Source organism: Felis catus, chromosome B3 (assembly GCF_018350175.1).
Source record: "Felis catus isolate Fca126 chromosome B3, F.catus_Fca126_mat1.0, whole genome shotgun sequence".
In the NCBI taxonomy this organism is placed as follows: Eukaryota; Metazoa; Chordata; class Mammalia; order Carnivora; family Felidae; genus Felis; species Felis catus.
The window spans coordinates 119,805,158-119,825,541 of NC_058373.1; the positions used below are offsets into that span (position 1 = coordinate 119,805,158).

At 50.2% G+C, this 20,384-nt stretch overlaps 1 protein-coding gene and 1 long non-coding RNA gene across 16 annotated transcripts in view; both read right to left on the reverse strand.

Moving 5' to 3' along the window:
• Positions 1-1,653: 1,653 nt before the first annotated feature.
• On the reverse strand, positions 1,654-12,578 carry LOC109500921. 2 transcript variants are annotated; one of them, XR_006599804.1, is made up of 4 exons: positions 12,299-12,578; positions 10,310-10,516; positions 4,486-4,628; positions 1,654-1,891 (listed from the first exon to the last, which is right to left on the reverse strand). It is a non-coding gene; the product is annotated as an uncharacterized LOC109500921 (long non-coding RNA). The 2 variants fall into 2 exon arrangements; XR_006599805.1 differs by having other exon boundaries at positions 4,453-4,628.
• Positions 12,579-14,391: 1,813 nt separating this feature from the next.
• The window catches only part of PGF (placental growth factor), a 52,151-nt gene continuing 46,158 nt past the window's right edge, over positions 14,392-20,384 (reverse strand). For 8 of the 14 annotated variants that reach the window (XM_045060242.1, XM_045060243.1, XM_045060245.1 and 5 more), the window contains 4 exons: positions 19,984-20,060; positions 17,877-17,906; positions 17,709-17,804; positions 14,392-15,178 (listed from right to left, as the gene is read on the reverse strand). In XM_045060242.1, coding sequence (XP_044916177.1) covers positions 15,151-15,178; positions 17,709-17,804; positions 17,877-17,906; positions 19,984-20,060 — 231 coding nt within the window. In that variant the 3' untranslated portion in view covers positions 14,392-15,150. Of the gene's footprint in view, positions 15,179-16,039; positions 16,141-17,708; positions 17,805-17,876; positions 17,907-19,983; positions 20,061-20,384 lie in introns of all 14 variants that reach the window. The other 6 variants (XM_045060246.1, XM_045060250.1, XM_003987840.5 and 3 more) reach the window with 3 other exon arrangements.

Below are 20,384 nucleotides of genomic sequence, written 5' to 3' on the forward strand. Positions count from 1 at the left end.
TGCTGATAGGTGGGTGAACCATGAAAACATTACACTGAGTAAAAGAAAGCAGGCCCAAAAGACCACAAATTATATGATTCCGTTTGCATAAATTTCCGGAATAGGCAAATCCAAAGGGACGGTTCAGGGAACGGGGATTGGGAAGTAGCTAAAGAATATGGATTCTTTTCAGGATCAACAAATGTTCTGGAATTAGATAATGTGATGGTTGCACAACTTGTAAATATACGAAAACCTGCCAAATTCACATTTTAGAGAAGAGAATTTCAGAGTGGCCCAGTCGGTTAAGCGTCTGACTCTTGAGTTCGGCTCAGGTCATGACCTCACAGTTCATGGGTTCCAACTCTGCGTCGGGCTCTATACTGACGGTGTCTGCTGGGGATTCTCTCTCTTGCTCTCTCTCTGCCCCTCCCTCGTTTGCACTGGCTCCTGCAGGCTCTCTTTCTCTTTCTCTCTCAAAAGTAAGTAAAGAAATAAATGTTAAAACCAAATTTTAAGAGGTGGATTTTATGGTATGTGAATTATATCTCAATAAAAAATTATCATGGAAAAAAAAACAACACAAAAAACCTGAACGCTTGATCCGCCCCAACCTGAAACCTCCATCTAAAGTGTCTTCTAGCTCCATCCTTCCAAATGCTCAGGCCAAAAATTTTGGAGCCATCCTGGCTTCTCCTACTTTCTCACACTCTACATACAATCCACTAGAATATCATACTGGTGTTTCCCGTAAAATATATCCAGCCTCTGAGCTCTTCTCACCCCCTCCACTTCTCACCTCCACCTCCACTGGTACGACTTTCCGTAGGGGCATCTTCATTTCATACCTGATCTACTCTTGGAGGTGCCTCCTGTCTTCCTGTTTCTACCTTTGCCACCCTGAAGGCAGTTCTTACCATCTCTGTGTCAGGGGATCCTTTCAAAGCACAAGTCAGATTCTGTCCCTCTTCTGCTCAAAAGTCTGCGAGGGCTCCCATCCTTATATTGAGAAAAACTCAAGGTCTCTACCATGACCTCCAAGGCTCTTATGGTCACCCTTCTCCATTTTTTCTCCAGCTTCGTCTCCTTCCAGCCTCACTCAATACCAGCCACTCAAGCTTCCTCACTGCTTCTGGAACACCTCTGGCAGCTCCCATCCCAGAGACTTCGCCTTGAAGCTGCCCTCTTCCTGGAATAGTCTGCCTCTAGATATCTGGCTGGTAAACCCTGGACTTGCTTCCAGTCATTGCCCTGATGGTCACTTTCTTGAGAGACCTACTCTGACTACACCCTCCTAACACCCCATCTCTCTTACCCGTCTCTGCTTCTTTTCCATTGTACTCAACCCCGTGAGCTTGCAATATCATTGACTTACTTATTCTTCGATGTTTATTTTCTTTCCTTACCCCCAATACGATCCCCACAGGCAAGGGCCATTATCTGCTTTGTTCACCGACTTATCCCAAGTGGCTAGAACTGTATCTGGTACACAGTATTGCTCAATAAATACTTGCTGAATAAATGAATGAGCTCTGGAGGATGAGAAAGAATTAACCAGAAAAAAGTGTTTGGAGAAGGCAGTGGAGAAGAATGTTCTGGGCAGGGAAACAGTGTATATAAATGCCTTAACAAATTAAGGGAGAGAAATAACATTTGTACCTCAAACAAATGGCGTAAAGTCGTTTGATAAAATTTAATTCTCATTCATGATAAGAACACACTCTTAAACTCTAAACAAACTTAGGAACGCATTTCTTAACGTGATCAAGGGTTATCTACGAGAAACTTACAGCAAACACCATATGTAATGGCAGCACATTAGAAGCATTCCCACGGTCCGGTCGTCCTTCTGGGATGTGGGCGGATCACACTTCTCGGCCCCTTTGGAAGTTATGCTGGGCCGCAGGACTCGCTTTGAGGTGCGAAAGGACAGAACATGTTACTTCACGATGGAAGCTGCAAAAGCCAGTGTATAATTCACCCTGCCCCTTCCCTCCTACCACAGTGATCTTGAAAGCACATGTCTGTGGAGGCACAGGGCCTCTTTTAGCCTGAGTCTTTGAGAAACAACAAGGAACTCCTCCTTGCTCCATGACTTGTGTGGGACAAGACGTGTAAGTGAGAAATGAAGAATCCGAAACCCAACTCAGGCATCTAGAGGGATCTAACTTAGGATAAAGAAGCAACTTCAAACCAGTGGGACAGGATGGATTCTTCATGAGAGGTATTGGCACAACTGAATTAACTTATGATTTATTTTATTACTCTTTTTTTTTTAAATTTTTTTTTCAACATTTATTTATTTTTGGTACAGAGAGAGACAGAGCATGAACGGGGGAGGGGCAGAGAGCGAGGGAGACACAGAATCGGAAACAGGCTCCAGGCTCTGAGCCATCAGCCCAGAGCCCGACGCGGGGCTCGAACTCACGGACCGCGAGATCGTGACCTGGCTGAAGTCGGACGCTTAACCGACTGCGCCACCCAGGCGCCCTTATTTTATTACTCTTTTAAAAAAACATACGAATTCTAGAAGCATCCTTTCAAGTTCTACGAAGAGTCTTTTTGGCATTTTGACTGGAATTGCATTGGAGTTTTAAATTAATCCAGGAGAATCAACATCTTTATAGTGGTAGTCATCCTATGACTGAACATAGCACATCTCTCCATTTATCTGGGTCTTTTTTGTGTCTTTCGATACAATTTTATTGCTTTCTCCATGAAGGTCTTCTATATTTCTAATTAGTTTATTCATAAGTATTTCGTAGTTTTTGTTACTATGGTGAATGGGATTTTAAAATTATTATGTTTTCAGATCATTATTACTAATATATTGATTTGATTGATCTGGTGTCCACCCACTTTGCTGAACTCATCAATTGGTGGTCTGGCTTTTCCAGGTAGATAATCACATGATTAATTCCTATTCATATACAAAAATAAATCCAAGTTTAGGGGCACCTGAGTGGCTCAGTCAGCTAAGCATCCCACTTTGGCTCAGGTCATGATCTCGCAGTTCGTGAGTTTGATCCCCGCATCAGGCTCTGTGCTGGCCGCTCAGAGCCTGGAGCCCGCTTCAGACTCTGTGTCTCCTTCTTTCTCTGCTCCTACCCTGCTCATACTCTCAAAAATAAATAAATATTTAAAAAAATACATGAATAAATTCAAGTTTAAAACACTAGATCAAAAAAACCCAGAACAACCTCAAATTTTTAGAAGAAAGCATCAAAGAATGTCAGCATGATCTTCGGGTAGAAAGTGCCTTTTAAATATTCCTGGTGGGGAGGGATATGTAATTATACGTTTTGGAGGATGATTTACCAGAGCCATTTGAAGTAGAAATAACCATAATCTGTGACCTATAAGTTCCACTTCTAGATATTTAACCCAGGAAAACATTTGCCCATGTGCATGAGGATGTATATGAATATTCATTACAGCATTGCTTGCACTATCAAAAAATTGGGAAAAAACTTCAAAGTCAATATTTTATGGAATATCAATATAGAAATGAATTCATAAATGTGACTTTTCATATGTTGAATTATTATTATTGTTATTGTTATTCAGCCTTTTAAAAGAATGAACCAGAAGTAAATCCATTTGTATGGACATACAAGATCTCAAAACATATTGAGTAGAAACAGTTCCAAATGCTGCCTCCAATGCGATGCCTTTTATATTTATATGATTTTAACACCCACCCAAAACAATACTGTATATCATCGATATATTATGTGTATTAGGATTCTCCGTAGAAACAGAACCAGTAGGATAGATAGGCAGGTGGATAGATTTCTTATTATAAGAAATTGATTCACGCAATTATGGAGGCAGAGAAGACACACAATCTGCCCTCTGCAAGCTAGAGACCTAGAAATGTCTGGGGCATAGTTCCAGCGTGAATCTAAAAGGCCTGAGAACCAGGAGACCCGAGAGTATAAGTTCCAGTCCAAGTCCAAAGCTTGGGAACCAGGAACACCGATGGTGGAAGTCCCAGGCCAAGGGCAGGAGAAGATCAATGTCCCAGCGCAGTTAGCAGAGAGCTGTTCTCCCTTCCTCTACCGATTTGCTCCGTTCAAGCTCCCAGTGGATTGGATGATGACCACCCACACCGGGGAAGTTCATCCCCTTTACTGAGTCTACCAGTTCAAATGCTAATCTTATCTGGAGAAACTCTCACTGACATTATTTCTCCAGAAATAATGTTTCACCGAATCTCGGGACACCCCAGGAACCAGTCAAGTTGACACATAAAATTAGCGATTTCAAATAGTGAGAGCTAACATCTATTCAGCACTCATTAGGAGCCTGGCACTTATTCTAATCACCTAACATAAAACATCATACATGAATTTTAAAACAGCACCATTAGCTACTATCATTAATCTTCACCCTACAGATGATAAAATTGAGGCACTTTTATTTGAGTAATTTAATATGCAACAAGCAGGTAGGTGATTTGCTTACACTCACACAGTTAGGAAGTAGGAGCAGTAGGAATCAAACCTTAGTAGTTTGGCTCCGGAGCCCAAGCCCTGGACCCCTGTGCTGATCACACCAAGCTCCCAACAGTGCCGTTATCCAGGAAGTGGAGGCCAGGGATGGACTCGGGGGAGGGAGCAAGCAGCCTCTATAATATCTGTGATGTTCTGTTGTTAAGGAACAAAGTAAATGGGTTTATTATTTGTGATGTTAAGATTAATATAAAAAAAAATTTTTTTTTAATGTTTATTTAGAGACAGAGAGAGACAGAGCATGAGCAGGGAAGGGGCAGAGAGAGAGGGAGACACAGAATGTGAAGTAGGCTCCAGGCTCTGAGCTGTCAGCACAGAGCCCGTCGCGGGGCTTGAACTCACGAACTGTGAGATCATGACCCAAGCCGAAGTCGGACGCTTAACCGACTGAGCCACCCAGGCGCCCCAAGATTAATATTTTTAAAATTATATAGTAAGTAGACACATGAAATTGTAGAATTATTTTTCAGGATATAGTGATTAGTGCTGCAAGGAAGTAGACAGGGCTCCATAAAGCTCTGATGGTGGAGTAGACCCAGTTTGATGGGGAGGAGTATTTGGGAGACTTTCCTGAGGAAGTGCCTTTGCGCTGAGCTATGGCTGATGCATGTGTATTAGTCAGCAAGGTTGGGTGTGGGAGGGGGGGAAGGGATTTCCTGGCAGAGGAAACAGCATGAGCAAAGGCCCTGAGGGGGCACCACAAATTCCAAGAAGTAAGAAAAGACAAGTGTGTTGGACCTTTGGGAAGCATCTCACATGGGATGAAGCCAGAGACGGGCAGAGACCAGATCTCATGGAGGCTTCCAGGCTGAGGAAAGGACTGGGAGTTTAAGAACAACATGTGCTGTTGAGTACGATAAAAACCGGAAATGCTGACTGACACCATGGAAATCCCTGGGGTCACTCTCTCAGGGCTGAGTTATGGAAGGGAGTGGAAATGCCAAGAGAGAGACTGAAAGGGTAGGCAACTATCAAACATGCGGATCTGAAGCACAGGCCGGAATCGGGAGGCACCTGGAAGCAGAATGCACAATCGAAGGATGGGTTTGATTTTTGCTACTGTTTTTATTTTTATGATGACACAGATCTACACACAAAGACAACCCCACAGGATGTTCACCATAGCATTGTTTCTTACAGCAACAACAGAAAAAAAGAAACTATCTAGCAATAGATCAATGAATCAGACTATGGGATATCCAAATGATGCAGTGCAATTCAGCACTTAAAAACTCACGTTGTTGAAGAATATCTAATGTCATGGGGAAATGTCTATGAGATATTGAGTTAAAAATGCAAGTTTGGGTGCCTGAGGGGCCCAGTTGTCTAAGCGTCTGACTTTGGTTCAGGTCACGATCTCACCGTTTGTGGGTTCTACACTGACAGTGCTGAGCCTGCTTGGGATTCTCTCTCTCTCTCCCTCTCTGCCCCTTCTCCATTTGTGCGTGTGCTCTCTCTCTCTCTCTCAAAATAAATAAACCTAAAACAAAGCAAGTTATAAAATAACGAGTATATTACAATCTCAGTTTTTTTTTAATTTTTTTTTTCAACGTTTATTTATTTTTGGGACAGAGGGAGACAGAGCATGAACGGGGAGGGGCAGAGAGAGAGGGAGACACAGAATCGGAAACAGGCTCCAGGCTCTGAGCCATCAGCCCAGAGCCCGACGCGGGGCTCGAACTCCCGGACCGCGAGATCGTGACCTGGCTGAAGTCGGCCGCTTAACCGACTGCGCCACCCAGGCGCCCCTACAATCTCATTTTGATATCAGAAATTAAGTATTGTAGCAGGATGACTCCTTTACTATTCCTTTCTCTCTGTCTTCATGTCTGACGTGGGAAAAGGGGTCTTTTGACATCACACGACATAATACAAAAAGAGAGGTTTATTTGCCTTGCGGATGCACCACGTAGGATGCACCACGATCGAACTGGGATATTGGAGGAGGGGAGAGGGAAAAGAAGGAAGGGGCTTCTGGCCTCAGCTTAGAGCAAATTTACACGAAAGCTGGAAAAAAATATGTTGTCCATTCTCTGGATTTTGGAAGACATTCATTTCCCTGAAACTCTTCATTTCAATCTGCGCTAGATCGCAAGAAAGTCTTCGGTTGGGGGAAGTATTGAAGGAAGATGCAACCACTCAAAATCTGAAACAAGAGGCTGAGTTTACTGCTTGCTTCAGCAAGGGAGAGCTGTACTTGTAAGGCACTGGGTCTGAGCAAGGTTAATTTCCTATGGGCTCCAGGGGACCATGGAGTTCAGGGGTGGGTCAGCTTTCAGAGTGTACAGGAATTGGCTGACCTCTGGCCCTAGAAGCATGGTCAGTGGGGTGAGGCTGTCGCTGACCGGTTATTTTCGGGGTGTGCTTATTACTGGTTAAGCGCACGGTTTTAGGTTACTGAAACGAGTGGTCATATAAACCGGGTTTATAACTGGTTCTAAGTGTTGCTTGTTATAGCCACAGAACAATTAGGCTTTTCCTAAGAGGATGGGAATGTTTTCTTCTGGGGGAAAGGGGAGGGGATGGCAGGGAAGTCTACACCTACATAAAGATCTCAAAACATATTGAGTAAAAAACAGTTCCCAAATGCTGCCTCCAACGTGATGCCTTTTATATTTCTATTTTTTTAAACCTCCACACAACACAAGACCACATATTATCACTATATCATAGTGTATTAGGATTCTCCAGAGAATGGGTCTCAGTGAAACAGACCATGTGGAGCCTTTGTTGCTGGAGCTAATCTCGATTGGCTAGGACTGGTTTCTAGAGAATCCCAAAGACACCGGGAGCCTCCTGGATTTGGACTCAGAACTTGGCTGTGAGGGAAGAGGCCCCCCCTCCCCTCGGCCTCCCCCAGGGCTGGGACTGGTGAGCAGCTGTAGCTCCAGTTGATCTGGGAGGACAGTTGCAGAATGCAGGCCCAGGTTCTGACTGAGCCCTCCCCACCAGGTGATGGCCTCCACGACCCCCACAAGGCTGGCCCTGCGACCACAAGTGAATCAGTGAATCGGAGCCTGCAAGGCCTCAGCTTCTGCCTTTCCCGCCTCTAGCCTGAGGCGAGGTGGCCCAGCCGCAGCCAGCTGTCAGCCCCTGACCCTCCGAGACTCCCGGGGCTGAAATTCTTGGGGCAGATTTCTCACCCTCTCGGTACTTCCTTCCAGCTCATCTGGCAAGTGAGAAGACTTCACAGGCTTCAGAAGGAAGAGGACGGTGGCAGAGACTGCTTTGAAAGGGATAAAGGGCTCAACGAGGGAAGGATATCACCATTACAGTCTAAACCTCAGACCCCAGCTGGGCGGCAGGCGGTCACATGTCTGTAAACAACCAGCGCTGTGTGAGCACAGAGGCTCCTGTTACCGAGTTGCCCACATGGGTGGCCCGGCAGACTTGCAGGGGTGGGTGGGGCAGGGGCCCCAGAGGAGAGAGGAGAAGGGGAAGGCTTGCAGCATGGGGGTCGGAGAGTCTGCCCGAGACCAGGCCTGATTCGCAGAGGGCCTCCATGAGAGGTCAGTAGGGTGGCACCCTTTCCCCATCACCCAGGTAACACCCTCTCCGGTGGGAGGAACAGGGAGGGGGGTGGCCAACTCTGTGAGGAAGCTCCCAACCTCCTCCCAGCCTGACAGGCCTGCCTGGTGGTCTCCATGGTAACAAAGTCACCTCAGGGACTAGAAACATACATCTTTTTGGCCCGGAGCCCCATGGCCTGTGAGGTGGGGCCCACAGACGGCTAGCGGGGGCCAGGCCCTCATCTGCCTCCGTCACAGCCAATGTCAGGGGGAGGAGGGGCACTCCACGCTTCCCTCAGGAAAGGGAAGGGTCAGCCTTCTGTTGGAAAACAGCTGCTGGACTCTGGTGCTGACAGACAGCCATCTTTCCACACCAAGGCCCTGTCCCGTTACTGCCCTGTCTGGAGCCTTGATTTCCCACCAGAGTTTGTGGAGGGGCCCTATTCTGTCGACCCACCCAGCCCACCTCGCAGATGTCTGGCCTGCTTCTCAGGCTGGGAGTAGACACAGTTCTCCTCCCCTCTTCCTCTCCTCCATCCCACTCACTGATAAATTTTTAAATTCTGGCTCACTTAACTTTCATGGCTGTGGACAAGCCCAGGCCTCAGCTTCTTCATTTGCAAAAAGTGAAGGTAGAAGTAGATTATTTGTAAGTTTTCTTTCGGCCTTGAATCCCCAAATCATGTCACTCTCCTGCTTAAAAAATTTCAGCGCTTCCCACTGTCTAGCAAAGCCCTGACTCCCTAGGATGGCATCCAGGGCCCGGGCTACCTTCTGGCCTTTTCCATCACTCTTCTGTTTGACGGACCTCAAGCATCAGCCAAACTGAACCACTTGAAAATCCCTATACAGTGGTGGGTCGTCCACCTCTGGGTTCTTTGTTAATGGCAGGGGGGCAGGGCGCTCCCACTAGAACGCCTTCCCTGGTCACCTCCCCCCACTCAACCTTGCCTTTCCTCAAGTCATGGCTCGAGTGCCACCAACTTTGCAAAGCAGGCCCTGGTTTCCCCCATGTGCCATTCATCCCAGATACCTCAGATTTCTTTGGTAGCACTTGATCTGCATTTGCTTAAGCCGCAGGCCTTCTTTCCATTTATTCTAATTGCCTGCACATAGCGCATATCTGATTCCTTTGACTAAGTTTATTTGTTTTTGGGACAGAGAGAGACAGAGCATGAACGGGGGAGGGGCAGAGAGAGAGGGAGACACAGAATCGGAAACAGGCTCCAGGCTCTGAGCCATTAGCCCAGAGCCCGACGCGGGGCTCGAACTCACGGACCGCGAGATCGTGACCTGGCTGAAGTCGGACGCTTAACCGACTGCACCACCCAGGTGCCCCTTGACTAAGTTTTTAAGATCAATGTCTTACCCATCTCTGTAACCCTAGCTAATCTGGTATTCCACGGGGCTCGATCTCTGCCTGGTGTCTCTCTGAGTGAGCATCTCTCAAAGAACATTAGGGCCTTCAACATGAGGGAAATATTGTAGCGCTCTCCCAAGCCCTTCCCTCATTCCCAAATTACTTTAAGTCATCAGGAGCTCTACAACAAAACAAAACAAAACAAAACAAAATCTAGAGCTCTTTCTCTAGATCTGGCCCTGAGCCCTTTTATTTCCCTCCTCTCTCTTAGTTCTTAGGTAGATCAACAGCCTCTCCAGCTAAGGCCTCTCTCCTTATCCTCCTTATTTCTTGCAGAGTGGGATTTTCCTTATTAAGCAGGAAACTGGGAAGGTTTTCACTTGGTAATATATTTTGCCCCCCACACACGTATCTACTACAAAATGCCCGCTCCTGGTAGCCTCAAAGAATGCTCATGAATGAATGAATGAATGATCAGGATAGCCAGTTCACACGCATAATTAGGACCAAACTCTAATACCTCCTCTGGTCTGGTGTCCCTAGAGTCCATTCTCCATACAGGAGGCAGAGGGATCTTTCAAAAATGTACCTAATATTGGGGCGTCTGGGTGGCGCAGTCGGTTAAGCGTCCGACTTCAGCCAGGTCACGATCTCACGGTCCGTGAGTTCGAGCCCCGCGTCAGGCTCTGGGCTGATGGCTCGGAGCCTGGAGCCTGTTTCCGATTCTGTGTCTCCCTCTCTCTCTGCCCCTCCCCCGTTCATGCTCTGTCTCTCTCTGTCCCCAAAATAAATAAAAACGTTGAAAAAAAAAAAAAAGAAACAAAAAATGTACCTAATATCACTTCACCCCCCTGCTTGAAACCCTCCAATGGTTTCCCTCCACATTATAATAGAATTCCGCCTCCTCCCCATCTTGTAAAGCCCTTCATAACCCGACCCCTGCCTACCTGACATCACATCTTGTGCCCTTCCTTCCTTGCTTGTCATGGGATTGCTTCCATGCCTTTGCACCGCTGTGTCCTCTGGTTGAGTGCTCCTACTTGTGATCTTCACGTGACCAACTCCTTCTTGTCCTTCAGATTTCACCGTAAATGTCATCTCCACAGAGGCCATCCATGACCTCCTGGTTCTACAGTAGCTTCCCCCTCCATCAACTGATGAATGGATAAAGAAATTGTGGTTTATATACACAATGGAATACTACGCGGCAATGGGAAAGAATGAAATATGGCCTTTTGTAGCAACATGGATGGAACTGGAGAGCATTATGCTAAGTGAAATAAGTCATACAGAGAAGGACAGATTCCATATGCTTTCACTCCTATGTGGACCCTGAGAAACTTAACAGAAGACCATGGGGGAGGGGAAGAAAAAAAAATGGTTAGAGAGGGAAGGAACCAAAACATAAGAGACTCCTAAAAACTGAGAACAAACTGAGGGTTTATGGGGGGTGGGAGGGAGGGGTGGGTGGGTGATAGGTATTGAGGGCACCTGTCGGGATGAGCACTGGGTGTTGTATGGAAACCAATCTGACAATAAATTTCATCAAAATAAATAAATAAATAAATAAATAAATAAATAAATAAAGTAGCTTCTCCCAAACACAATCTCATCACCTTTCCTTATTTTCCTTATATTCTACTTAGCCTCTATTGCTGCATGACAAACTGGCCCCAAACAATTAATTATGAATGTATCTCACAATTCTGAGGGCCAGGAAATCAAACAGTGGACACTGGGTACCTCTCATCTCTGCTCCACGGGTCTGGGGCGATGGCTGTAATGGTTGGGAGCTAGAACAGCTGGAAACTGATCGAGCTCTCTGACTCTTGCTCCCATGCTCTCTCTCTCCCTTTATATGGCTGGCTTGGGCTTCCTTCCAGCATGGTGGCCTCACGATAATTAGACTTCTGACGTGGCAGCTCAGTCTTCCAAGAGACCAAAGTAGAAGCTGCCAGTTAGCTCAAAAGGAAACATTTTGGGTCCCTTCTGCCGTAGGGAGAAGACCCAGGTCAACTCAGATTCATGGGGGCGGGGAACAGAGACCTCACCTCTTGAGGGGAGTAATGTCAAAGAATTCAAGGCCATCTCTAATATGCCAGAGCCCCATTTTGGCAAGAAGACATTTCCTTATTAATTTTTTTTTGTTTATATGTGTAACTTGCTTATTGAGCAAACAGTGGGTATAAAACAAACTAGCTTCCTTCCTTTATTGTTTCTAGATGAACTATGTTAATCATCCTTTTCCTGTCTCTTAATAGCATTTTGGGGAGATCTTTTTTTTTTTAAGTTTATTTATTTATTTTGAGAGAGAGAGGGAGCACAAGCAGGGGAGGGGCAGAGAGAGAGAGAGAGGGAGAGAAAGAGAATTCCAACCAGGCTCCGTGTGGTCAGCGTGGGGCCCAGTGAGGGGCTCAAACCCACGAACCATGAGATCATGACCCGAGCCAAAACCAAGAGTCAGACGCTTAACCGACTGAGTCACCCAGGCGCCCCAGGGAAATCTTCTAATGTTCCTGTCACTTTAATTTAGGAAAGGCCCAGCCCCATCTAGGCTGCTCTATCCAATTTAAGACCAACTCGTTTTCCTCCCTCAGGCAGGGTATGGATTTGTCCCAAGGGAATGGGGAGGTCATGGGCACAGTCTGCCCTTGTACCTGCCCTGCCCTCTCCACAGGTCCTCTCGCCTCTTTTACACGCGGTCAGGAAGGAGTGACTGGGGCAAAGGCACGCTTAGCTGTGGCCGCGTCTTCTCTGCGGTGAATGCATCTGGCATGATGGGCATCTGGAGGCCAACTCTCTTGTGGGGCACACCGCAGGGCACCCCACCGCACTGTTCCCTGATGCGTTCCCCTTCCAGCTCTATATCTGACACCCCCACTCAGCGCTTGCCCCAACCCCACACCCACAGCCCACAGCCCATGGGGTCGCCTTACCTGCAGCTTTTCCTCTCAGGAGAACGTGTGCAAGGCAGCTCAGGGCCATTCGCCTCCCACCATGTCCCCCCGGCCCATGGGAAATTCCTGCTGGATGCCCCTCTCTCTCCTCTGTCACCCTTCAGTTCTCCGCTCCCCCCAGGTGCCATCCAGATAGCACGTGGGCCAATCTGCACAGAGCAGGGGCGCCTGGGTGGCGCAGTCGGTTAAGCGTCCGACTTCAGCCAGGTCACGATCTCGCGGTCCGGGAGTTCGAGCCCCGCGTCAGGCTCTGGGCTGATGGCTCGCAGCCTGGAGCCTGTTTCCGATTCTGTGTCTCCTTCTCTCTCTGCCCCTCCCCCGTTCATGCTCTGTCTCGCTCTGTCCCAAAAATATATAAAAAACGTTGAAAAAAAAATTTAAAAATCTGCACAGAGCAAATCCAGCTCCGGGGAGAAGATGCGAAGGGGTCGGCAACCCAGGTCTCCAGGGACCTCGCCTCCCCCTCTCTCCCCCTCCCCTTCCCTGGTCTCCGCTTGTGAAGACTGAGGAAGGGGGGTGCTGGGTGGTGTTTGGGGCCGCCAGTCATCTCATAGTAAATCCTGTAGGAGATGTGTCCAGCCCCAAATTGTTTCTCTTCGTTTTAGAGTGTGACATACTCAAGACCCCTTTTTCCTTAGTTCTGGGTCTAGTCATCAATTTGAGCAACAGAAAAGCCCATCCAACATCTTGCAACATATAGTCGGTCTCTCCCCTCAAATATAAGCTCCGCGAGAGCAGGTCCTGGCACGTTAGTCCCCACTGAATCCTTGGGGCCTCGGACCGTGTCAGGTGCACAGGGGGTGCTCTACAAACACGTACGAGCAAATGAAGAGGGCCCTCTAAGACCTATGGGGCTGCCGGTATGGTCAAATGGACCAGCCACTTCCTTTCCTATTCGTTCCTGCTGTGAGCCTCCCGCCCCGGATGCAGATTTTCACTTCCGGCCTCTGGGAGCTTCCCTGGTCTCTGGCTCTCTACAGGGGTCACTGGGGTGGGGAAGCTGACCTCCATGTGAGCGGCCCTGTGGGGGGTCCCTGGCTGGGAGCCAAAGGCCTGGCCGAGGGGAAGGGGTGCTCTTCTGAGCTTTCAGTCTGTCAAAGGCAGTGGCTCAGGACGGCTGCAGCCCATGAGTGGAGAAGTAGGAGAGAAGTGCGTCTCTCCCGTAAAGTGTGTCCCCTGAGGCTGGCCCACAATGCCCACCCCCCCCCCCCCGCCCCCGTGACCATACCAGAAGCACATTCTGACCAGACTGTCCTCCAGGGGGGCCCAGGCCTCAGGGAACACACTGCCAAGGGCAGCTGCCTCAGCAGGGCTGCTCCACCCCACCCCACCCCACCCCTACCGGCCTGTCCATGGCTTCCCTCCAAAGCCTGAGGCCGGCCCCTGCCCACTGGGTCCCTGTGGTTTTGTCCCGAGCCGCCTCAAGTGACAGAAGTGGGGAATTCCCCCTCCCACAACACCACACAACATAAACACACACACGCCTTGCAGGTCGCGGGCAGGTGGGAATCTGGTAGTACGTGGTTTGGGCTGAAAAAAGAAAAAAGGACATTTTTCTCATTTCATGCCAAGGTGTTCAGGAGAAGGCAGAGGAAGATGGGAGGTAAAAGGAAGAAGAAATCGGGCAGCATCTGGGAATCCCCGCCCGCGCCAGCAGCCCGAGCAGGCTTGGGATGCTGCCGCCGGGACGTCTGGCCCAAAGGGCTGGGAGAAGCCTGGGAGCCCCCATTCCCCAGGGGCCGGGGGGCCAGCGCCGGACCGAGAGTGGGACGGCCCTGGGGGAAGGGGAAAGGGAGTGTGCTCTTGAATGTGAGGGTGTTCGGGGTGGCTGGGGCCAGGGCCCCCAGCTTTGAGGCCAAGATTCCATCTTGGGAACCCATCGCGACGGGAGGAGCGGACCCCAGGGTTTTGCCTGAAGCGGCAGGGGAGAAGACACTCCAGGGTGCAGCAGGAGAGGCCGGAGCCGGCCCCAGGGCTGCCCTGAGCGCAGCCTCCCTCTTCCTGTCCTGCTTCCACGTCTTTGCCGTTGAGGCCCACTGCTGCGGCAGACACACTCCCCTGGGAAAGCTGTCTCCAGACTAGAATACTTTATTCAAGAGAATCTGGCTTGGCAGCCGGACAGCCACCGAGGGGCGGCTTGCTCCACGTCCGGCCTAGGGCCGCCTCTTTGCTTGTGTCCCTGAGAGGGGCAGGTGGTGATGCCTTGACCGTAAAGAACGATGTCCCAGCACGAAGCAGTGCAAGACGTCAGGACAGACTAGGGCGCGAGGAGCGGCAAAGGCCCCCAGGCAAGCATCGTTCTCTGGGGTCGGCGGATCTCCAGGGTGCGGAGCTGCTGCCCAGAGGAGGAGGAGGAGGAGGACGCAGAAGGACCCCTCCATCCCCGGCGTGCCTTCCCCTCCAGCCTGGGCCCGGGCGACAGAACAGGCTCCTCCGCTCCTGCCGGGGCGAGGGGCTCCCAAAGCCAGCGCTGTTGGTCCACACGGTCCAGGGTCGGAACAGGAGGCAGGTCCCATTCTGTCTCCTGCTCCCGGGAAGCCCGCCGGGCCCTGGCGTGCCCCTCACAAAGCCGCGTCTGCGCGCTTCTCCCGCAGCTGAAACACACATGGGTCCGTGGCTGCCTTCTTTTTTTCTCTCACGTTCTGTTTAAGGCACTGAATTCCTGAGGGTCCTGTCCCCTCCCTGCCCCTCATCCTGGAGGAAGCAAATCATTCAGCAGGGATACAATTGGCTAATAAATAGAGGGCAGGTGTCAGCAGGGAGGTAACTGAGAGTGTGACGGTAATAAATACAGGAGCCGGGTGGGGGTTGTCTCTCTTCTGAGGGGCTGGTTACCTCCGGGGAACAGTATTGCCGCACCTGCCAGAGACCAAACACAGAAAGGGGGTATCAGCACCCTGTGAGGGCAGGGTCCCTCCTATGGGAGGGGGGACAGGCCTGGAGGGAAAGCTTGGACAGGGAGCACAGGGAGATTGCAGCACTCCTGGGTCTCTGCTTGCACCGAGGCCAAGAAGCTAGGAGTCACCCTTCACCAAGCACTTACCCACGTGCCCAGCCCTGTGCTAAGCCCTCTTTCATTGCCCTTTAACAACATCCCATGAGGAAGGCCCTGCTATCATTACCCTTTAGAAGACAAAACAAAAACAAAAAAACGACTAAGGCTCAGAAAGGTTAAGAAACTTGCCCAAGGTCACACAGCTAGTCAGTGACAGAGCCAACTTTGAACCCAGCCTGGCTTCATGCAATAATGCCTCTGGTTACTCTAGGACCACAGTCTTCTAACAGGGGTACGGGCAACCCTAGATGTGCATGAAGATTGTCCAAGGGGTATGTGAGTATGGATGGTGTTAAGAGAATCAGTTTTCAGCCTCCACATGTCCTCTGCCTGAAGACTGCATGAGAAATTGCCTGAGGTCTGTTTCCCCACCACCTTGGTCACAACTGCCCCGCTCCCTTTAGGAAGGAAAGAAACATCTTGTCCTTTCCAAATCCAGCCCAGTACTTTGCCCCAGGATAAAACCAGTGGGGTGGGGACGGTGACCAAAAGGACAACCTGAGATATCCCCGTAGGTGCTGAAAAAGGCGATATGGCCAATGACCAGGTAACCAAGGCTTTCGCAAGTCAAGTGGTTGCCAAGTCTTCGCTTTCAACAAAATTGAACAATTTAACCGAACTGTCAGCTAATAAGCCAAGAGAAGTAATTTTTGTCAGCAGATCACCTTGAGGCTTTTGGCAAATAACTTGGAAGGAGTTCAAATGATTGTATGACATCTAGTCCCATTTACTTCTTTCTGGGAGCATGGTTTCTCAACCTTTCCCTCTATTAAAAAATGAAAATGGAATTAATGCTGAATCCTGTCTCAGTCCGGCAGGAGGTAACATTCATTAGTGGATTCATTAACTAATTAAAAAGAGGTAGCCACCATCATCTCATTGAGATGCATTCCCTGTAAGATTGATTACACTTTTATGTTTAACATTTATTAAAATACGACATATTTGTGCTGTTTTGATCAACTGGTACCACTAATAATTACGGTGATAACTTATTCCAGGAAAGGACTTAGTTTAGAGTTTTCTGTTCACAGGAAAATGAAAACAATTCAAATTTATACACCATTGTTATGACAGATAAATGTGACAAGGGGACACATAATGGACTTTTGAACATTAAAAAAAATATTAAATTAGGGGCGCCTGGGTGGCTCGGTCGGTTAAGCATCCGACTTCGGCTCAGGTCATGATCTCACACTCCGGGAGTTCAAGCCCTGCGTCGGGCTCTGTGCTGACAGCTCAGAGCCTGGAGCCTGCTTCTTTGGATTCTGTGTCTCCCTCTCTCTCTGCCCCTCCCCTGCTCACACTCTGTCTTTCTCTCTCTCTCTCTCAAAAATAAATTAACATTAAAAAAACAAAGAACAACAACAAAAAAAATTGGGCTGAAATTCTGTGGGGGAAGTAGAATGGAAACACAGGTTCAAGTTAAAAAGAAGCAACGTAAACATGCAACTATTAAAGCAAAGCGTTTAATTTGTTTTTAAGCGCGTGATGGGAACTCTTAGGGTGGCTGATTCTATAGGGTGTACCCAAAGAATTATATAGTGACTTTATTAAAACATTAATATTTATAACATGCCAGAAACGATATCCTATGTAACTATGTATAATTTTGATGAACTTCTAATTTTTAAAGTTCAATGTCAACTTAAGAAGCGAGGGAGCACGTGGGCTTTTGAAATTCTCTCAGGAGATTCCCAAATGAGATGTTTGAGGACCACTGTCCTGGCAGATGGAGGAACGGGGACACTTTCTATGTGGGGCTGCCTGGCAGGGGCTGGGGGCGGGGGCGGTGCACATGGACCACACTGCCAGCTCTTTCCCCAAGTCCATGCCTGGGCCCAAGGGGGAAGCGAGGGCTGCACACATTCAGGAGACCGGCATCCCCAGCACCCCTGTCTTCACAGGGCCACTAGGAAGTAGCCCCAGATGTGTTTTCAGTTGTGAGAATATTTTTCACTAGAATGCAAGCACTATAGGAGCAGGAATCATGTTGGTTTGTTTATGGAAGTACCTGGAACACAGTAAGTGCTTGGTAGATGTGTGTAGAATGACTGAATGTTCCCCTCCTACACACAGAGGAAAATGAGGGGCAGAGAGGTCACGTGACTCACTAAAGGCCATGAAGAGACTCAGGGCTAAGCCTGATGAAGAACCAAGTTCCCCTGATGCTTCCTGGGCCCTAGATTCCCTAGGAGACACTTGCCTGTTCTGCCCCAAGACTGCCCTGGCCTTGCCTTTCCCCTTCCCGACCACTGATCCCTGCTGGCAGGGCAGGGGCCCCCTCTGGCCCAGACTCCTTGCCATCCCTGGTCCCCCCCTCCGCGCACTCACAGGTGGCAGTCTCTGGGTCTCTGCTTCTCTCTCTTCCTCTTCCCCCTGCCCTTGGGTCTCCTCCTGCAATAAGCCAAAAGCGTCAAGACAAAGTGGCTGGGGGCCCCCATGCTAGGACAGAGGCTGGCAGGCCCGAGAATAGCCCGGAGCCCCAGCCAGGCCACTTACCTTTCTGGCTTCATCTTCTCCCGCAGAGGCCTGGGAAAACAGACAGAGAGACCAGGGGACAATCAGGAAACCAGTAAGTAGGGGGCTCCCCGCCACCCAGGCACCTCTCAGACATCCAGCCCTGGTCCTGCGGTTAGCGTTGACACCACCAGGGGGCAGAATGGAGCCAGTGAGGGAGGGATGGCCAGAGGCCTCTGGACTTCAGCTTCCACTCCAAGCTCTTGTGACCCCACCACTAGAATTAGGAACCTCCTCCTGGGGCCCCTTCCCACAGCCTTGTGCACTCCTCCGCCTCTTGGCATCAAGTCTGTGCACTTGCGAGTTTGTTCTCTGATTTTCTCTGTTCAGTTCCTTCCCTGGTACCTGCCCTTCCCCCCAGAGTGCATGCTGGGAGTTTCTGCAAGGACAGTGAATGGACTGGAGGATGGTTGCCACCAGCTCAGGATGCCTGTTGGGGCACAACGGCCACCCCCACCCTGGGGATGTATGACACTGCGGGCGACAGCAGGGGGAGCGCGTGAGGGGGTGACGCGAAGGGAGGTGAGCACGAGCCCCACAGTCACCAGGCATGTCCTGGTTCTGCCTCCAGGGCTGTGGCTGTTGGCCCAGAAGTGAGAAGAAAGGTGTCCCTGTTGCCCAACCCATTGGAAGGGAACAGGGCCTCCGTCTTTCCTGGGAACGGGGGTGGGGGCGTGGGTAGTATGGTAACAGTCGGCTTTGGGCCGGGGCAATGCTGCCCTAGGCTGGCTGTCATCCTTAGGAGCCAGCGCAGGGTACCAGGGCATCTTGGTACCAGGGACTGCCTGGTCATGTCTCTGCCATCTTGGGCCAGTCAGAGACGGTCTGTGAGCCTTCGTCTCCTCGGTCTGCCTGCCCCAAAAGAGTGGCTGTGAGGGCAGAGGTGACGTAGAAGGTGAAATGTCACCATCTGGCACTGTGCCCAGGAGGGTTCATTACTGAGCTATTGTTACATGGCTAAGCCCTGGCCAGGACGGAAAGGAGGAAATGGATTGAAGCAGGGCCTCCAATAGAGGTAGAGTGAAGAGGGCCTAGAGCCTGGGCTCTGGTCCAAAAGGGGTGGCCCAAGTCCTGGACAGGAGGCAGGGCAGCAGTGGGGCTCCTGAAGAATGTAGTTATGGCCATGAGAGGAAGCATGAGAAATGGCAGGCTTAGGGATTATATAGGCTGGGGTTCCCTGACTAGCCTCGGTTTACCTCATTTGTAAAATGGGGGTGACAATAGTACCTGCCTCCTAGGGTTGTTATGAGAGGAGGGACCTTGTCTGTCTTGCTCACCACTGTATCCCAAGCATCTAGGGCACTGCCTGGCATACAGCAGGCACTCAATAAATGTTTGCTGAATGAATGAGAAAACATTCAAGTGCCTAGTGGGGGGCACAAAAGAGGTGCACACAATAAATGGTGCTTCTCCCCCTGTCTTCTGGCCTCAGGTCAGGGCTCGGGACCTCTAGTCTGGTGCTGCCATCTATGTATGGCCCAGGGCACCAGGAGAATGGGTTCCAGCCCATTTCTCTCCTCCCTGAGCCTGGTTAAAGTGCCCGGCCTGCTGCTCCTGGTAACTAATGTTCAGGGTGCTCTGGGCAAAGGCAGCAAGACTGCTGGTTAGAGGCTCTGCCAGGCGGAGGTTGGCTTTAAAGAAAGCCACTGACTCCTCCTTTCTGCCACTTTTCTCCTGCCAGAGCGTATCCCTCTCTGTGCCCCTCAGTCCAGTCGCCCCTTCCCTGGGCGCCAGCCTGGCCTAGGACTAAGTCCAGGCTAGCAATGTCTTAGCCCCAGGCGCCTCTTCCAGGGCTGTGGCGGCCCCCTCCCACCTCAGGGAGGGGGAGAGCGCACCCCCAGCCCCTCCAAGTCTGGGACGGACCCTGGCTTCCTCTGCCCCTGTGGCTTCTCAGGCAACTGTGTTCCAGCTGATGGGACCACTTCCCCGGGCAAAACTGGCTGATGTGGAGCATAAAAGGCAGCTGCCACTGGTCCCTTATTTCCTTCGTCTCCCTCAGCCAGGAAGACAGCGTGGGAGGGATGGGCAGCCACCGGGCTGAGGCTCCCAAATGAGAAGGGCCTGTCCCTGCCGCTCCCCGAGGACCTACCTGCACTCGCAACGGACGTGCTGAGAGAATGTCAGCTCCACGTAGGAGGGCCGGTCCTCAGAGTGGATCTTCAGGAGCTTCCAGGAGAGAAAGGTTTGAGGCCGGGACTGGAGGATGGCCCCTGGGTTTCCAATAGTCCCTCCACCCCCTCCCCGGGAGCGGGACCTGACTCCTTGTTTGCCACCAGCCTTGGGATCACATACTCTCATTGTGCTTTGAGTCGGGGGCAAACAGCCCTCCCACCTGCATGTGGATCTGAGGGAGGCCCCTGTCCCTCCTTCCCCGGGGCCACCAGCATGGCAATAGTATAGGAAGGGGGACTCTGCTGTGGAGTCGGAGCGACCTACATACAGTCTTGGTTCTTCTACCTGCTGGGCCAGTGAAATGCCAGCTCTGAACCT